Consider the following 17,083-nt stretch of genomic DNA (forward strand, 5'->3'; position numbering starts at 1 on the left):
GGGTATAGGTGTTGAATGAAATTTAATTTTAGGTCATTGTATTGACCAAACCACACGTCAGAAAGTGAACAAATGACGCCGTTTCGGTCCTTCCTGGACTTTATCAAGTTGTGTGAAGGAAGAGAGGAAGGTACAGGCAAATATAAGATAAAAGAGCGAGGTGAGGAGCAGGTAAGAATAGGATGAATGTAAGAACAGGATGACTTTTCCAGCCCTTCCTCTCCCTCTCTTAAGAATCTGGCTCCTATCAATTTCAAGGTTGAATTGGAATTAGTTCCAGGCTTTCTTTTCTTGATGTTCATGTTCACAGTTCTGTGTTCAATTTCCCTTTCTCTGTTTTCCACAAACCCATGCACAGTTGTATGTACATTCACTTCTTTTCCTACCATCCTCCTTCTGTTAAGAAAAGTGTCCTTGTGTGTCTCTTTCTCCGTGGTCTATGCATCAGTGACCCTGTTTCTTGATTCTGAAATTTTGTATTTACAAATCTTTCTCTCGCATTGGAGATAGCCTTACATTTTATCAACTGAGCCTGTTTTTAAGATGAACGTAATTTCTTTCAATTCTAATCTGTTCCCAACATTACTACCACTGTGCTCTGCTTTCCCTTCATATCTGAACTCAAAAATCTCACTAATACCCTTCATTCTCTTGATGTAAACCTTGCCTTTCGACAAACTAACAGTTCCTAATAATCTGGTTCACACTGTTTCTCCTGTTTCCAATGCTCATGGTGTCTACTCTATTTCCTGTTCATCTTGTAATCTCCAACTACAATACAGTAATTGTATAATTATGGTGCAAACTAGGATAGGAGCCATTAATTAATGTTTTATTATTTTTTGGTTTATAATTGTAAACAATAAGCAATCCTCTTAACTCGTGTATACACTCGCCAACCCTTCTTCCAAGCCTCAATCATCCGACTATTACACCTCTGTATTCGTTTGGCGAGTCCATTTCCTCGGAAAGTTTGTGTAGTGTGGCTGCTGGCCATCCTGGTGCCTCTGTTACTTTGTTTGGGTTTGCACATAACCAGTGAACATTTCTACCACTCCCACTCTTCCCCATCATTTATCAGTGAATATAAATTGCATCCTGCCACTATGGCTTTAGGAAATGAAGAAAATTTATTGTTTAGATCTTTAACAAGAGGTGAAATGAAGACAAAACATATTGTGATAAATATTGAGCAAATAATAGATCATATACAAGAACAGTAATTGAATTTGGCATTCTTAGGAGTATTGTGTGTACTAAGATGCTTGCATGTTAGGCTAAAAATGAGATTGATGTAGCAATAGGCAAAAGAACTTAGTGTTGGTAGGGTTTAAAGTGTTTGGAAGTGGTACAGGCAGTCTCATGACGGATCCAAGACACCAGTGCCAGGATGGTTAAGCAATCAACCTTGAATCATGCCTGGAACAAACTTTGGTCTACTACACTAAGTGTGACTGATGATGATGTCAATAATTTGGTGACAGAAAATAGCCAGGGGAATTTGCAGGATTCAGAAGATTCATCAGAGGAGGAGGTGGACATGTAAACTGAAGCAAGCATGGAAAAGGTAGAGAAGAGCTTTGAAGTCATTTTAAAGTTCATGGAGAGAAGATCCTCAGTCAATCCTCAGAGTCTGATGTAATTTTACAGATTTTACACACAGTTTTCAAGAATGGAAAGAGACATGGCTTGAGGCATTTAACACTTAAAAGATACTTTTGAGAGGGCTTCCAAGAGAGCTTGACTTGAAGCCTTTTGTGTTCCTCCTCCATGTAACCCTCAACATCTTGGCCTCAACTCTTAATTAATACCGCCATACTCGCCTAGACCATTCCAAGATCATATGTGGAGAAACGTCTGGACACTTGGTGAGTACCCGTATCTCTTGTTACATGTACTGTACTATACTAACAATATTCTGTGGCATTTTGTTTCAAGTATCTAGTGAAGTAATAATGTATAGTTACTGTACATTTGTATATCAAATTATTATTTTTTGTGCCCCTAGGCACAAAAAAAAATTGATTTCACATAGTATCGAATTCGACCACATATCCAGACATAACTACATATTCGATCACAATTGGAACCAATGTGTTCGGAAGGGAGAATGTTGAGTGTATTGACAAGTAAATTTAAAGTGATATTTAGCCCCTAATTAAGTACTGTATTGGTAATACAGTATTTGCTGATATTTAGTTAGCAGCAACATAACCTTGAATTCTAGCAAGAGGTAAACACCATCCGAGGATAAATTCTCACAAACAGGTAAAGCAAAGTAAATTTTATTCAGGAAAGAGCATACATAGTTGATTTACAAACATAATATTGGATTTATAGATAGAGGTAGTACATACAATCCCTAAAGCCACTAGTACGCATAGCGTTTTGGGTAAGGTCTAGCTGCATACAATAATTTCAGCAACACTAGCCTAGTAATCTGAATTTGTTTGTTGAGAGGCTGTTAATTTAATTATTTTAATTAAGTTTATTTGGTTTTACTGATTCTTATTAGATGTTCCATAGCACATTATGCTATGGTGCACACAAAGCTAGCTAGGTATGAAGGACCATATCTGGGCCTTCAAAGTTCATCCAGTTCAACAGACTAAACATCTGGGGCTGCATCGTTAATTGATGTATTCAACAAATCTAGTGAACTGTATGCTGAACTTGTAACACAATCCCACAGTATGGGATGTTTTCATTTTAATTTGGTTAGGTTATGATTATCTAGTGTTTCATTTTAATTCAGTTTGTTGCTTCAGTCTGGACTAGCAATAATAGTTTATTATAATTTAGTACTTAGTGTAAGGGCATGTGCTTGTTAGCCTTACCCGAGAGTACAGAGTAACAAAACCCGTTCTTACTTTGAACAAATCCACAAGGGCCGTGACGAGGATTCGAACCTACGTCTGAGAGCATCCAAGACGCTGCCTTAATCCGTTCTTACTTTTTTATAAATAATAAATATTTTATAGATCAAAACATCAGAAGCACTGAAGCCAAAAACAAGTAATCTTATTCTAAGTTGGACAATAAGGGAGCCGGTCGGCCGAGCGAACAGCACACTGGACTTGTGATCCTGTGGTCCCGGGTTCGATCCTGGGCGCCGGCGAGAAACAATGGGCAGAGTTTTTTTCACCCTATGCCCCTGTTACCTAGCAGTAAAATAGGTATCTGGGTGTTAGTCAACTGTCACGGGCTGCTTCCTGGGGGTGGAGGCCTGGTCGAGGACCGGGCCCCGGGGACACTAAAGCCCCGAAATCCTCTCAAGATAAACTCAAGAAGTACACCATGGGGTACAATTTCACAAATGGATTTTATTGGAAAACACAGGAATATTTTACAGTAACCATGGGAGCTGACAGTTATGTTACATACAGGATTGGTGAGATTAAGAGGGATACTTTTCAACAAACATAATCCTTAGGAGTGAATTGACTATTGGACTCTCACAAATTCATACATAAGGTCGTCACATTACTTGACACTCTTTTGGTAAAACACAAATATAGCATGAGTTTACACAAGATCCTGACGCTTCAACACTTACACTATGGGAACCAATGTTGATGGGGAGGGGGGTATATACCACGTGTTAAAGAAATGTCTGAGGTAGGTCAATGAACCAAAATAACAAGACACCATATACACACTATATATATACACCATACAGTATATGCAGAATGACAGACAGTTGGGACAAGTAAAGTAAGCAGGTTATAGAGGTCAAAACCGTCAGTGGTTTCAAAGTGTAATTACACTTAGGTAATTACACTTTGAAACCACTGACGGTTTTGACCTCTATAACCTGCTTACTTTACTTGTCCCAACCGTCTGTCATTCTGCGAAAGTGAATTTTCTTATATTTCTTTGGCAGCTTTGTTTAGTTAGCTTAAATCTGTGACCTCATGTTCTTGAAGTTCCAGGTCTTGGGAATACTGCCTTATCAATTTTATTGATTCCCCATTATCATTTTGTACATAGTGATCATCTCTTTCTTCCATCTTCTAACTTTGGCATATTTAATGCCTCTAACCTCTCCTCATAGCTCTTGTCATTCAGTTCCGGAAGCATTTAGTTTTGTAACATTTCTGTTACATAAATTATGGTGACAATGAACACGGACTAAAAGAATATATATATATATATATATATATATACAGGCATACCTCAGAATACGAGTTTAATCCGTTCCTGGAGACGCCTCGCCTTCCGAAAACTCGCATTCCGAAGTTAATTTCCCCATAAGAAATAAAGGGAAATGAATTAATCCGTTCCTGACTACCCCAAAAACCCCACATCAAACTAAATTTTTATACCTAATTTACCTAATTCATCTAAATAAACCTACAAAACTGTGTTCCAGTTATTACTTACCTTGCTGTCGAGTGCTGTAGGCGTATGGAAGATGGTGAGGAGGGGGGAGGAGGAGAGGAGTTACTGTTTGGAAGGGGAGTCCCCTTCCATAATCACATCACATAACCCCATGCCTTGTAACACTATGGATACCACTTCTCTTTCTAAATTTTTCAAACCAGCCCCTGCTTGCCTTAAACTCTTTCTTATCTGCATCACTCGTTGCAGGGGTATTCTTTAGAAGGTCTTCGTGCAACACCCTGGCTTTCTCACAAATAATGGCCTCCGAAACACTATCACCCCTCAACTCCTTGTCGTGTATCCAAATTAATAACAACTTTTCCACTTCTTCAAGTATTTGTGGTCTTTGTGCCGTTAATGTTCTTACTCCTTTTGCCACTTTAGCACCCATAATCTTATTATTCTTCTTAAGTATAGTGCATATTGTTGATGTGGCTTTGTTGTACTGCCTACAAAGTTCAACAACACGTGTACCGTTCTCATGCTTCCAAATGATCTCTTGTTTCTCCTCTATTGTCATCCTCACATGAGCTTTCTGGCCTTTATCCTTACCACTGGCTTTCTTGGGACCCATGGTGAGATATATAATAACAAATTGTATAGACAAATCACCAAAAATCCAACAAAACACTGAAAATCCGCGAGAAGAATTGATATGGGGGTAGTCACTGAGCGCGAGACAATGGTAAACTGAGGGGCGGCGGGGCGGAGGGGCGACGATCGCCGAACCACCACGCGCTAGGTCGGCCTGTACGCGTATCAACAAACTCGCGTCCCGAAGTAACCCTCGCCTTCTGAGACAAATTTTTGGAGTAAATACTGCTCGCCTTCCGAAAACCTCGCATACAGGGACAATCGCATTCCGAGGTACCACTGTATATATATATATATATATATATATATATATATATATATTTCATTGAATATGACCGCATATTCTGTATTTATTATTTTCTGGTTTAGGGCTTCTATCCCTCTAACTATTTTCTTAGCATCAGGGCTTAATTGAAATAGGAGTTCTCCAAAACTCATTTTCGTACTTTTAAGGTGAAGAAAAGAAGTGATTTACTATAGAGTGTATTACACTTATTTGTATAATTTGCACGACGTTTCGAACCTCCATGGTTCATTCTCAAGTGAACAGATCTTACAATACTAGTTGATTTTATACCCGCATTAGGTCAGGTGATAATACAATGAAGGTGAAAACATGGGGGGATACATAAGGGATAAACATAGGGCTGCAGAAGGCTTATTGGCCCATACGAGGCATCTCCTATCTAAACACAAAGATTAATCCAGTGTAATTGGCCTGTTATGTTGGACATTGTCTTCTGTGTTGGCATCGATATGTTCTTGTCTTGTCCTTACTCTCATGGTGGGTAGAGTAAATAGTTCCGTGATTTGGGTGTTCATGGTAGGTCGCTCTATTCTTATGTGAATTGCCTCAAGAATTTGTAATCTTCTTGAGTCTTGGGTTTTGTCTATTATGCAAGTATTCTTGTTCAACATTTCTCTTGTTAGAGTAATGTCATGGGCTTGTCTCATGTGATTCCTAGGGGCACCAGATTGAAGATGGCATGTCAAACGCCTCGTCAAACGTTTTATCCCTTATGTATCCCCCCATGTTTTCACCTTCATTGTATTATCACCTGACCTAATGCGGGTATAAAATCAACTAGTATTGTAAGATCTGTTCACTTGAGAATGAACCATGGAGGTTCGAAACGTCGTGCAAATTATACAAATAAGTGTAATACACTATAGTAAATCACTTCTTTTCTTCACCTTAAAAGTACGAAAATGAGTTTTGGAGAACTCCTATTTCAATTAAGCCCTGATGCTAAGAAAATAGTTAGAGGGATATATATATATATATCGTACCTAGTAGCCAGAACGCACTTCTCAGCCTAATATGCAAGGCCTGATTTGCCTAATAAGCCAAGTTTTCCTGAATTATTATATTTTCTCTAATTTTTTTCTTTTGAAATGATAAAGCTAATATATATATATATATATATATATATATATATATATATATATATATATATATATATATATATATATATATATATATATATATATATATATAATATATATTTTATTTATTTATTTATTTATTTATTTATTTATTTATTTGGACGAATGTAGTATACAGAAGTTTGCAGGTGACACTTGGCGAGCACTGGTGTGATATCAAGTTGAGTGCAGTGAGAGTCGGTGTTGAATGGTGCAGTACCTCTCAAGCGTCTGTTCTAAACCACTCTTGAAAGTAGACTAATCATTACTCGATTGATTAATAAAGATTAAGCCACCCAAGAGGTGGCACGGGCATGAATAGCCCATAAGATCATTACTCGTTTCTCGATTGCTTATATGACAGCACCACCCCTCATTGTCCTTCCAAGGTTGGAAGGAATGCTAACTGTAGTTAGGGAAAAGATTTGGGTTAGTGCTAATGAGTTTGGAGCGAGTATATTTTTATTGGCATAATCTACTCACTACAGTTGCATGTCTTTGCACCTTCTCCAAATTTGTGGGTGTACTTCTTAGGATATGGGCACCATACAAGCACCTTGGTTGACTGCAAGTGTGGTCAGCTGACATGTGTGGTGGGCTGCTGGTGTGGTGAGCTATTGAGGGTGGTTACTGGATGGGTGTAGTGGGCTGGTTGGTGTGGTGGGTTGGCAGATACAGTGGGCTGGTTGGTGGTGTTGGCCGGCAGGTGTGGTGGATTGACGGGTGTGGTGTGCTAGTGGGTTTGGTAGTTGGTGAGGTGGGGGTGAAATGGGTTGGTGGGTGTAGTGGGTTGATGGGTGTAGTGGGTTGGTGGGTGTAGTGGGTTGATGGGTGTAGTGGGTTGGTGGGTGTAGTGGGTTGATGGGTGTAGTGGGTTGGTGGGTGTAGTGGGCAGCACTGAGGCAGCACTTCCTCAACAGGTGTGTGAACACTGCAGCTACCGGAGTGCTAAGGAGTACAACTGGCAGAACCGTGCTGTCATCCTAGCTGCCGACTACGCCAGCAACGGCATCTACAACTTCGTAATTCCACTCAGAGCGCACTTCAGGTGAGAGGCATCTAAATACTATTACAAATGTATGTATGTAACTAATATAACAACTAAACATACTTTGCAAGAATCAGCATTCATACAGCAGATGCAGTTCATGAACAACATTATAGCTGTCTTGGCTATTTAGTTTTCCTATCAATCTGAGCTAGGGGAGCCGGTCGGCCGAGCGGACAGCACACTGGACTTGTGATCCTGTGGTCCCGGGTTCGATCCCGGGCGCCAGCGAGAAACAATGGGCAGAGTTTCTTTCACCCTATGTCCCTGTTACCTAGCAGTAAAATAGGTACCTGGGTGTTAGTCAGCTGTGACGGGCTGCTTCCTGGGGGTGGAGGCCTGGTCGAGGACCGGGCCGCGGGGACACTAAAGCCCCGAAATTATCTCAAGATAACCTCAAGATAGATCTGAACAATCTTCGACAAATTCTGATCCTTGCTGTATCATGGTGATTTTCAAGTAAATAAATTTGAAATATACCTGTGTGTCTAGAGTGAGTCTGGATACTATTGCTATATATCTTCTATACTATAAATGGAAATGTTTTATCTGTGTGTGTTGGAGGCCGGATACTTAGGGCTGTCCTCGTCTAACTTTGCACCATGATTCCTGTGGGTTACAGTCCTAACATGGTTGGAATCAGAATTGGTGCAAGTGAAATGAGTGCCACTTGACACTAATAGAAACTCCACAACAATTCTTGAAATATTATGTTAACTGGACCTGGGATTATAATTTGTTTAGTTTTCCTTTGTTTTTTCTTAGTAAAGTATAAGATAAAACATTTTGCACTGATGTCTGCAAAGTAAAAAAATATTACTAAATAGGACACAAGGGTGAACCCATAATGATGCATCTACTTGTTTGTGCATGTGACCATTAAGGTTCAGGAAGCATGTACTCTTTAGTACAATTTATTTATTTATATATATACAAGAAGGTACATTGGGTTTATGAGAGTACATCGCATTGATGTTATTACATTCTTGTAAAACCACTAGCATGCATAGCATTTCGGGCAGATGCTACATTGGTTATCTTCGTCATCTCAAGATGATTTCGGGGCCTAGTGTCCCCGCGGCCCGGTCCTCGACCAGGCCTGCTTTTTGTTACAACCCGGTGAGTGTCTTAATTAACCACTACACCACGTGGACTATTAGTTGTACTCTAGTATACGGCTTCAAATCTAGTGCCTTATAATCGTCATACGACTGTTTGAACAATTACTGTCTGGGTTTTTACATGTATGATGCAACTATTGGTATAATAGCTGTATGTGGATGTAATGGAGTTTACCTTGAGCTATGAAAAAAAATTATGCTACCATTTCATGGTTATGTGTACTAGGAGGTAACTGTCATCACATGTGTAATTACGTAAGTGCATGTACAGGAAGAGAGCTATGCTTGTGGTGTCCAGTGTAAAATACATGTACTGTATTATAATTTATTTTACCCAAGTGGCCCAGTTTACCCTGGCCCAAGATTTGCAGTGAATTCTAATTTTTATTTGTTATACACAGGAAAAAGACTTCACTGAACCCAATCATTCTCTTGTTGGAGCGGAGACCTGATGTGGCCTTCCTCGATTCTATCTCCTTCTTCCCGCTCATATACTGGATGCTCGGCTCCATTGACTGGTGAGACAACCCTGTTTGCTCCTGAAACTTAACCACTTACTAAGATGGCATGATCACTGTATAAGCAGTGTAAGGAAGTGTAAGGAAGGGGCCTTTGTGAGGAATGTTTTGTGGTGAATATATGAAATAATGTTTGTGGTAGAAAAAGCCTCTTTAAAACCTCCACCAGATCAGCAACTGCTTATCTAGCAGAGTTTGGCAGGGAGGGGAGGGGGGTTTTGATCAGCAGCTCTTTTTGTAAATTCACTTTCACAGAGTTAATCTGTGATAGTGATCCCATGACGTGGAGTGGCTCAACTTGTACAAATCTCATTCCAAACTTTTGCCCTAAACTAGACATTTTTATCCCCTGTGATTATGGCTCAGAGCATAACAAATTGATTTGATATACCTGTTATATGACAGCTATTTAATATTCAATACAAATAAAGTACAGTTAGAGGGTTAGTTGTATTAAATATAACAGGGGTGCATTGCAGCCTGGATGACCTTTTGAGAGCGGGCATCAACTTAGCGGAGAATGTAGTGGTGGTCAACAAGGAGCTCAACAACTCGGCCGAGGAGGATACGCTCTCTGACTGCAACACCATCGTAGCCGTCCAAACTATGTTCAAGTATGCAACCTTTAACTCCATTGTAACATTCTTCAGTGCGTCTCTTTATCATCAATATGAAAGCATTTTGCAATAACTTCTCAAAAAAATCACTTTTTCCATCTTCAGACCACAAATAAAAAAGGAAATGCATATAAAGTTTCACATGAATATTAATATATTAGTTCATATAAATAAAAAACAAAACATAGAATAAACATTTACAGAAACTGTAATATATATTAAACTAACTTCCTCGGTTTGTTTTTCATATGAACAATTCTTAGAGAAGCAGAGAATTTCAGTGGTATCTCCAGATATTGAATACTGGATTACTGTATGTTTGATAATCTGCAAAGCCAACAAATCTGCATGAAGAGCTTTGAACACAAAGAAATCAACTTCTGACATTATGTAATTACCTGAGTGTAGTTGGACTTGTGATCCTGTGGTCCCGGGTTCGATCCCGGGCACCGGCGAGAAACAATGGGCAGAGTTTCTTTCACCCTATGCCCCTGTTACTTAGCAGTAAAATAGGTACCTGGGTGTTAGTCAGCTGTCACGGGTTGCTTCCTGGGGGTGGAGGCCTGGTCGAGGACCAGGCCGCGGGGACACTAAAGCCCCGAAATCATCTCAAGATAACCTCAAGATAGTTACAGGATGAGAGCTATGCTCATGGTGTCCCGTCTTCCCACCACTCTCATATAACGACAGCATATAGCAAAAGTAAATTTTCTAATGTTTATTATTTTTGGCAGCGTATCAATTTTGTTGATTCCCATTACTATTTTGTATGCAGTTATCACACGGCCTCTATTCTTCTATCTCTAGTTTTGGCAAATTTAATGAGTCTAAACTCTCCCCATAGCTTTTGTCTTTCAATTTCATAAGCCATTTAGTTGCATATCTTTGCACCTTTTCCAGTTTGTTGATGTCTTATCTTTAGATATGGGTGCCATATAATGGCTATATATTCCAACTTTGGTCTCACCAAAGTCATGAACAATTTCTTTAGTATTTCAGCATTTCATGTATAAAAACAATTATGAAATTGTAAAGTGTAGCAAAGGCTTCTCTTGCAATGTGTTTTTATGTGGTCCTCAGGTGATAGTTTTCTGTATAGAACCACCTCTAGATCTTCTTTATCAGAATTGTTTAACACTTGGACTGCACAGCTGTGAACAGCTTGCAACAGCGTTGTGAGCAAGAAACAAAATTTAAAAAAAAAATTCCTTCTAATATTGTTAAAATGCATTCCCTGATTACAGGAAAATAATTACATATTTTGGCCATAAGGCGAGGAAGTGTGGCAAACCACAGGCACTGAAAGAGTACACATCCGAGGCCAGTCTCCTTCAACTCAGCTGTGCACCTAGAGCTACCACAAAGATATTATTAGTTAATTCAATGTCCCTTTTTTTAATCTGTTTTTTGCAGTATTATTCAATTGTGTAATTGATGAGCAACACTTGACAAATGGAATTTAATGTGGATACATGCCACATTATGGAATGTGGAATAGGAGAAAATAAGCCAAACACAACCTATAAATTATGTGAAAAGCTTTAACCCTTCCACTATGTGTATCATAAGTGGGATTTTGGTCTGACTGACTGCACGGCACTAATCATTTGTGTGTGTTTTAAAGTACCGCATAAGATTTAAAAGTCCCAAATACACCTGGTTTACATTGGCTTTCTCAGGGCTCCGGTAAACAGACGCCATTTAAGAAAATAGTCATAGGCAACATTCCTGGGTGTGTGAAGGCCTCAATACTGAGTAAGCAGCCAAGACTGGCACTTGTAGAATGAGCTAAGAGCACTTTTGTTCAACTTGTGACCACATCATCACTTAAAAATGCTGAAATATATCTGAAACTGTTGTTATTTTGCAATGATAGTATTATAGAAGAGCCTGACTGTGATAAAGACTGTGTATAATGTTCAGATATCAGTGAACACAATGTTTATGGTGTTCACAGTGTTAGGCAAGAAGCCACAGCACTCTGCCATTGTTTTATTTGTTTTTTAATTCCATATACAGAAGGTACATTGAGTTTAAGTACATAACATTGGTGTTTTCACATTCTTGCAAAGCCACTAACAACCATAACATTTTGGGTAAGTTGCGAGATGAAGCTGAAAAATTACTAAAGGGGCTAGGAAGAAATAAAGCAGTTGGACCTGAAGAAGTTTCACCTTGGGTGCTGAGAAAATGTGCAACTGAGCTGAGCATTCCACTCCAATTAATATTCCAGACATCCTTGTGCACAGGAATCTTAGCAGATGTATGGAAAAAGGCAAACATAGTTTCAATCTATAAAAATGGTAGTCTAGAGGAACCTCTAAATTATAGACCCATGTCATTAACAAGTGTGATAGTCAAAACTAGAAAAAATAGTTAAAGCCAAATTTATTGAACACCTAGAGAGTAATGACATAATAACAGTCAGTATGGTTTTCGAACAGGAAGGTCCTGTGTAATAAATTATCTTAGTTTTTATGATAGAGATACTACAGGAAAGATGGGTTGGGTTGACTGTGTCTATTTGGACCTAAAAGGGGCTTTTGACAGAGTCCCGCACAAGAGGCTGTTCTGGAAACTGGAACATGCTGGAGGGGTGACAAGAAAACTTCTGACATGGATGAAAAATATTCTGACACAGGATGAGGGTGATAATCAGATAAAATGTATCTGACTGGAGGAGTGTTACTAGTGGAGTACCAAAGGGTTCAGTTTTGTACCAGTAATGTTCATTGTCTACATAAACAATCTACCAGAAGGAAATGCTAAGCTACTAGGGAAGTTAGGAGACCTAGATGATTGTCATGCCCTTCCAATTGATCTAGATAAAATAAATGCTTGGAGTGCCATGTGGCAAATGGAATTCAATGTCAATAAATGCCATATAATGGATTGTGGAATTGGAGGAATATACCACATAATTCATAAATTATGTGGAAAGGAATTAAAGAACTCTAACAAAGAAAGAGATCTAGGGGTGGTTTTGGATAGCAGACTGTCACCAGAGGAACATACAAAGAACATTATGAGAGGACAATATTCTTCACTTTCCAACTTCAGAATTAATTACATTGATGGATTGGAATATGCAGCAGTTGTATTGTGCCTATATCTCAAGAAGTACATCAATAAGCTGGAAAAGATGCAAAGGCGTACTACAAAATGGCTGCCGGAACTGAAAAACAAGAGGTACGAAGAGAGGCTTGAGGCGTTAAATGTGCTAAAACTAGAAGGTAGAAGTGGTGATATTAACCACTAACAAAATAATAGCAGGAATCAATCAAATTGACAAAGGAATTTCTGAAATCAGCAACTTGAAGAACACGAGGCCACAGATTCAAGCTAAGGAAACAACGGTGCCGAAAAAATATTTACAAGTTTTCTTTCGCAGAGTGGTAGACGGCTGGAATAAGGTGAGTGAGGTGGTGGCCAAAACCGTCAGTAGTTTCAAAGTGTTATATGACAGAGTACTGAGAAGATGGGACACCATGAGAATAGCTCTCATCCTGTAACTACATTTGGGTAATTACACAGAGCACAGGGGGATTCAAAAGGAAACAAACATCCACTCTTTCCCCCCCCCCCACTCCCACCAAAGCATGGGGTTGGTCAGTAGAAAGAGAGAAAGAAAATTGCCTAGGTGGAGAGCCAAGAACTCTGCCATACACACAAAAGAACGGCTTCAACAACAACCATAACATTGCCCTCAACAAACATCAGTGACCCAGTTGGAATTGGCAGGCTTAATTCTCTTAATCCTGAGCCCTGACCAAGCAGCCTCCTCCCCCCTGAAGACCCCAGCAAAAGCTTCACAGAAATATGGCCATGAAGCCCTCAGAATCACAATGGGGATTGTATCAGAAAAAGTGAAGGAGGCCAGCAAAGAAGCTAGGAAGGAGGAAGGAATGCAATCAGCTGAAACAGCTGCAGTAACCAGAGCCCCACCACCTCATATGGGTCAACATTCCTGTAGGGTCTGACCCTGACCAGGGTAAACTAGCAAGACGACAAGCCCAGAACAACAAAGAAGCCACCACACACAAAGCGCCAACCCGTAAGGACCTCGGCAATAAAAACAACACCTAGGAGGTAAAGACCCATCATGGCTGAGAAAATTAAGTACAAGGTACTGTGTAAGTAGGGATTCCTGGAGGCCTCGTCTCAAGAGTGTGTAGGAGGCATACATGGAGAGTATTAATAGGTCTGCCCTTATGTTGGCACAATCCATAAAAGTGGATTGGCTTTCTGCATTAATTCTTAGAGGTTTCATGTATTAAAGCAATAATAAGCTCATGGGATATACCATGACCCTTTATTAGTCAAGTATTAATAATTCAAATAGTGGACACTGTTATTGTGTTCTTGTAATGTTTAGTGTTTTTTAAAGTAAAATAAGAGTTAAACTTGTGGTGCAATTTTTGTATTGTTATAAAACATAAATGATTAAAAAAAAATACTTTACAGGTTCTTCCCCAACATAAAGATCATCACGGAGCTGTCACAGTCATCCAACATGCGCTTCATGCAGTTCCGCGCGCGGGACGCGTATGCCCTTCACCTGTCTAAGATGGAAAAGGTACAGCTCTCCCCACATGACCATATTGATGGACCCGAACGGATTAACGAGTCATTGTCACCGGTAACGATCTCGCTGTTGCTGTCATTAGTGTTTGGTCTAGTGTCCATATGTCGTCCCAACCCACCTTAGTCGACCTGACCCAGAACAGCCACGCGTAGCAGTCCATTGCCATAGGTGGCGTCGTGCGTGGTCCGCACCAGTATCACACTGCCGCTGCCCACCAGATGGCCCTCGTACTCAACATCAAACACCAGCCATTCTCAATACAGGGAGCATGATACACACACATCTTCATGTATTGTCTACTCTCTTGCTAATCTTGTTAATTATTTCATTGTACTGTATTTGTATTTTAAATATTTGTGTTTATTATTAGTCTGTAATTAAAACAAAGCAGTCATCTTGTTTACTTAGAAAAGTGTAAAACTATTCAACATATAGTTGGGAGAAGTGTAACAAGTGTTATGGTGAACGTGACCCGAGTCTCCCATGGCGGAGGTAGTGGCCAGCGGGGAGGGTGGAGCAAGTGGCGATAGTATTGGACGGCTCCTTCCCTCCCAGCTCATGTGTAGTCTGTGTGGAGTGTAGCTGGTGCTTGTGGCCGACTTATGGTAGTGTCTCTCACGCTGCCTGACATCACTACACCTTAGAGGGACACTTGCTAGATGACAGATAGACGCCTTATAGTTCTGGACGTTGTAGTCAAATTTTGGGTAAATCTTCAGTTCTCTGAGCTTTAATGATACAGTAATAAAAACCGAGTGCTGTAATTCTGGTAATGATTAAAACTGAAGGTTTGCTCTTTTGAAGCTAGCCAAATATGCTGAAACATTGTGCTCCAGCAGCTTATTATGTATATTGACAAATTACTGCACAGTACATTTTAATACATCCATATTTTATTTTGAAAAAGCCATTACTAGCTTGTGTAAAGGCTTGACTTGTCCTAGTCTTATGGCATTAGTAAACAGAGCTGCAAGATCACAATGGGGCTAGAGAGTGGTAGAGTTAGATGCTGGTAGCGGGTGGGCAGGGGGGCCTGGTGGGGCCTCGGCCTTTGCTGCCTGGCTTCCTCTCGTGTTCCCCCCCCCCCCCTCACACACCTCCGCTACACGCCCGGGATGCATGAGACTTAAGTGTCTTCAGTCATGTGTCAATCTTTGTCTTTGTCATGCTTCCTTCCTGAATGAATTTAGTTGCCATGACAGTTATGTTTCCATTCGTGGAGGTGAGGGCTGCCTGGCTGGCCCACAGATCTCTTAAGGTTTCCTCCACCAAGGAGCACCGGGGAGGAAAGTTGGTCACTGCAGCTCCAACAAGAGTGCCTCAGGTGGTGGCAGGTATTCCTGCTGTTTCAATGTTTCTCATATATAGAATACTCAATCTTAACACATACATTTTCTTTATGCATTCCTTCTTTCTCTGTTATGAATAATTATGATGTTTATATTTTATTTTCTGTACGTCTTTCATTGGTTTACGTTACAATAGACATCTGTGAGTTTTCTAGCCAGCTAGTTGATTTGCTCCAGAAAGGAGAACTTCATATAATTTAGAATTAACTCTACAAGGCAAGGAGAGCTTGGAGAACAGAGATCAACCCAAAATCAAGAGAAAATCAACTTTGAATGTAACGAAAGTCACTTTCTTGTAAACCTCTAGATCTCTAATGCTACAACTTGAAAGCAACCAAGGCTTTAGGAACACACCAGGACCTATGTTCCAGGTTCCAGGTTCCAGGTTCCCTCTGGGAACCAGGCAAATGCAATGTCAAGTACCCGAGGACCCCTACCAGAATTAAATGTCTCAATTCCTGCCCGAAACGCTTTGCGTAATAGTGGCTTTAGGCATTGTATGTACTAGCTCTATCTATAAAGCCAACAAACTTTGTAAAATCTCTTTATGTATGTACCTTACCTAAATAAAAATTATTATTATTATTATTATTATTATTTTTGGCAAAAAAAAAAAAACGAAGCAGAAAGTTGAAGGTGAAGAAAACAAGAACCATGACTCAAAAAATACAAAAAACCCCACTTCTGAAGAAGAGCTTGAAACTTTATATCCAGAATCTATAGCCAACAGAAATGCCGTCTTGAAAAAAGTTGTCCCCATAAAATTGAAGTGAGATTCTAGCCAAGACCCACAGCACCAAAGAAGGAACAATGATCTGCAGATCCAGACTAGGCTTAACCAAGGAGAATCCATGATGAAACAAAGTGGAACTTCTGTCAGCCAACAAGGAACCCAAAACCTATTACTTGAAAATCAAAAAAATCCATGAAGATCCGCTAGTACACAAACAGACCAGTGAAAGAAGGCACAAGTTGTCATCTAAACATAAACCTGCAACAATCCACCTCCCCCCCCCCCCTCTCTCCTCTCAAAGAAGTGCGCCCCAACCACTGGCCCCTTTAGAGAAGCCAAAGCACATACACTACTCATTGCTAGGTTTCTCGAAGAGCTAACTTCCGAAGGGGCATATTCCTAAACCGTTTCCGATAAGAAAAATCTAGACAAAGGCAACTTTTTCTACATACAGCTGACACAAACAAGTGATCAAGGCACACACAACAGGCTGGCGTGAAAAACGTCTACATGAAGCAGTAAAGAAACAGAGGCACAGGTCACCATGCAGGGCAGAGGCCAAGGGATGGCCAACACTTAGCCGAGTGGTGGTGCCTGCAAAGCCAAAGTAGGCACCATTAGGTGCCTACTCTCCAGGTGTGTGAATGATGAGGCTAGTTTGCCCTAGACCCTTTGGTTACTGATGCTGCTGTCTAGCGACAAGGACGATG

General features: G+C 40.1%; 1 protein-coding gene across 19 annotated transcripts in view; it reads left to right on the top strand.

Moving 5' to 3' along the window:
• Nucleotides 1-17,083, top strand: part of SLO2 (slowpoke 2) — a 591,490-nt gene that overhangs the window by 490,139 nt on the left and 84,268 nt on the right. For 16 of the 19 annotated variants that reach the window (XM_069323238.1, XM_069323244.1, XM_069323246.1 and 13 more), the window contains 4 exons: nucleotides 7,323-7,450; nucleotides 8,973-9,089; nucleotides 9,569-9,703; nucleotides 14,171-14,282. In XM_069323238.1, the coding sequence (XP_069179339.1) occupies nucleotides 7,323-7,450; nucleotides 8,973-9,089; nucleotides 9,569-9,703; nucleotides 14,171-14,282 (492 nt within the window). Of the gene's footprint in view, nucleotides 1-7,322; nucleotides 7,451-8,972; nucleotides 9,090-9,568; nucleotides 9,704-14,170; nucleotides 14,346-17,083 lie in introns of all 19 variants that reach the window. The other 3 variants (XM_069323242.1, XM_069323243.1, XM_069323245.1) reach the window with 1 other exon arrangement.

Source organism: Procambarus clarkii, chromosome 12, assembly GCF_040958095.1.
Source record: "Procambarus clarkii isolate CNS0578487 chromosome 12, FALCON_Pclarkii_2.0, whole genome shotgun sequence".
In the NCBI taxonomy this organism is placed as follows: domain Eukaryota; kingdom Metazoa; phylum Arthropoda; class Malacostraca; order Decapoda; family Cambaridae; genus Procambarus; species Procambarus clarkii.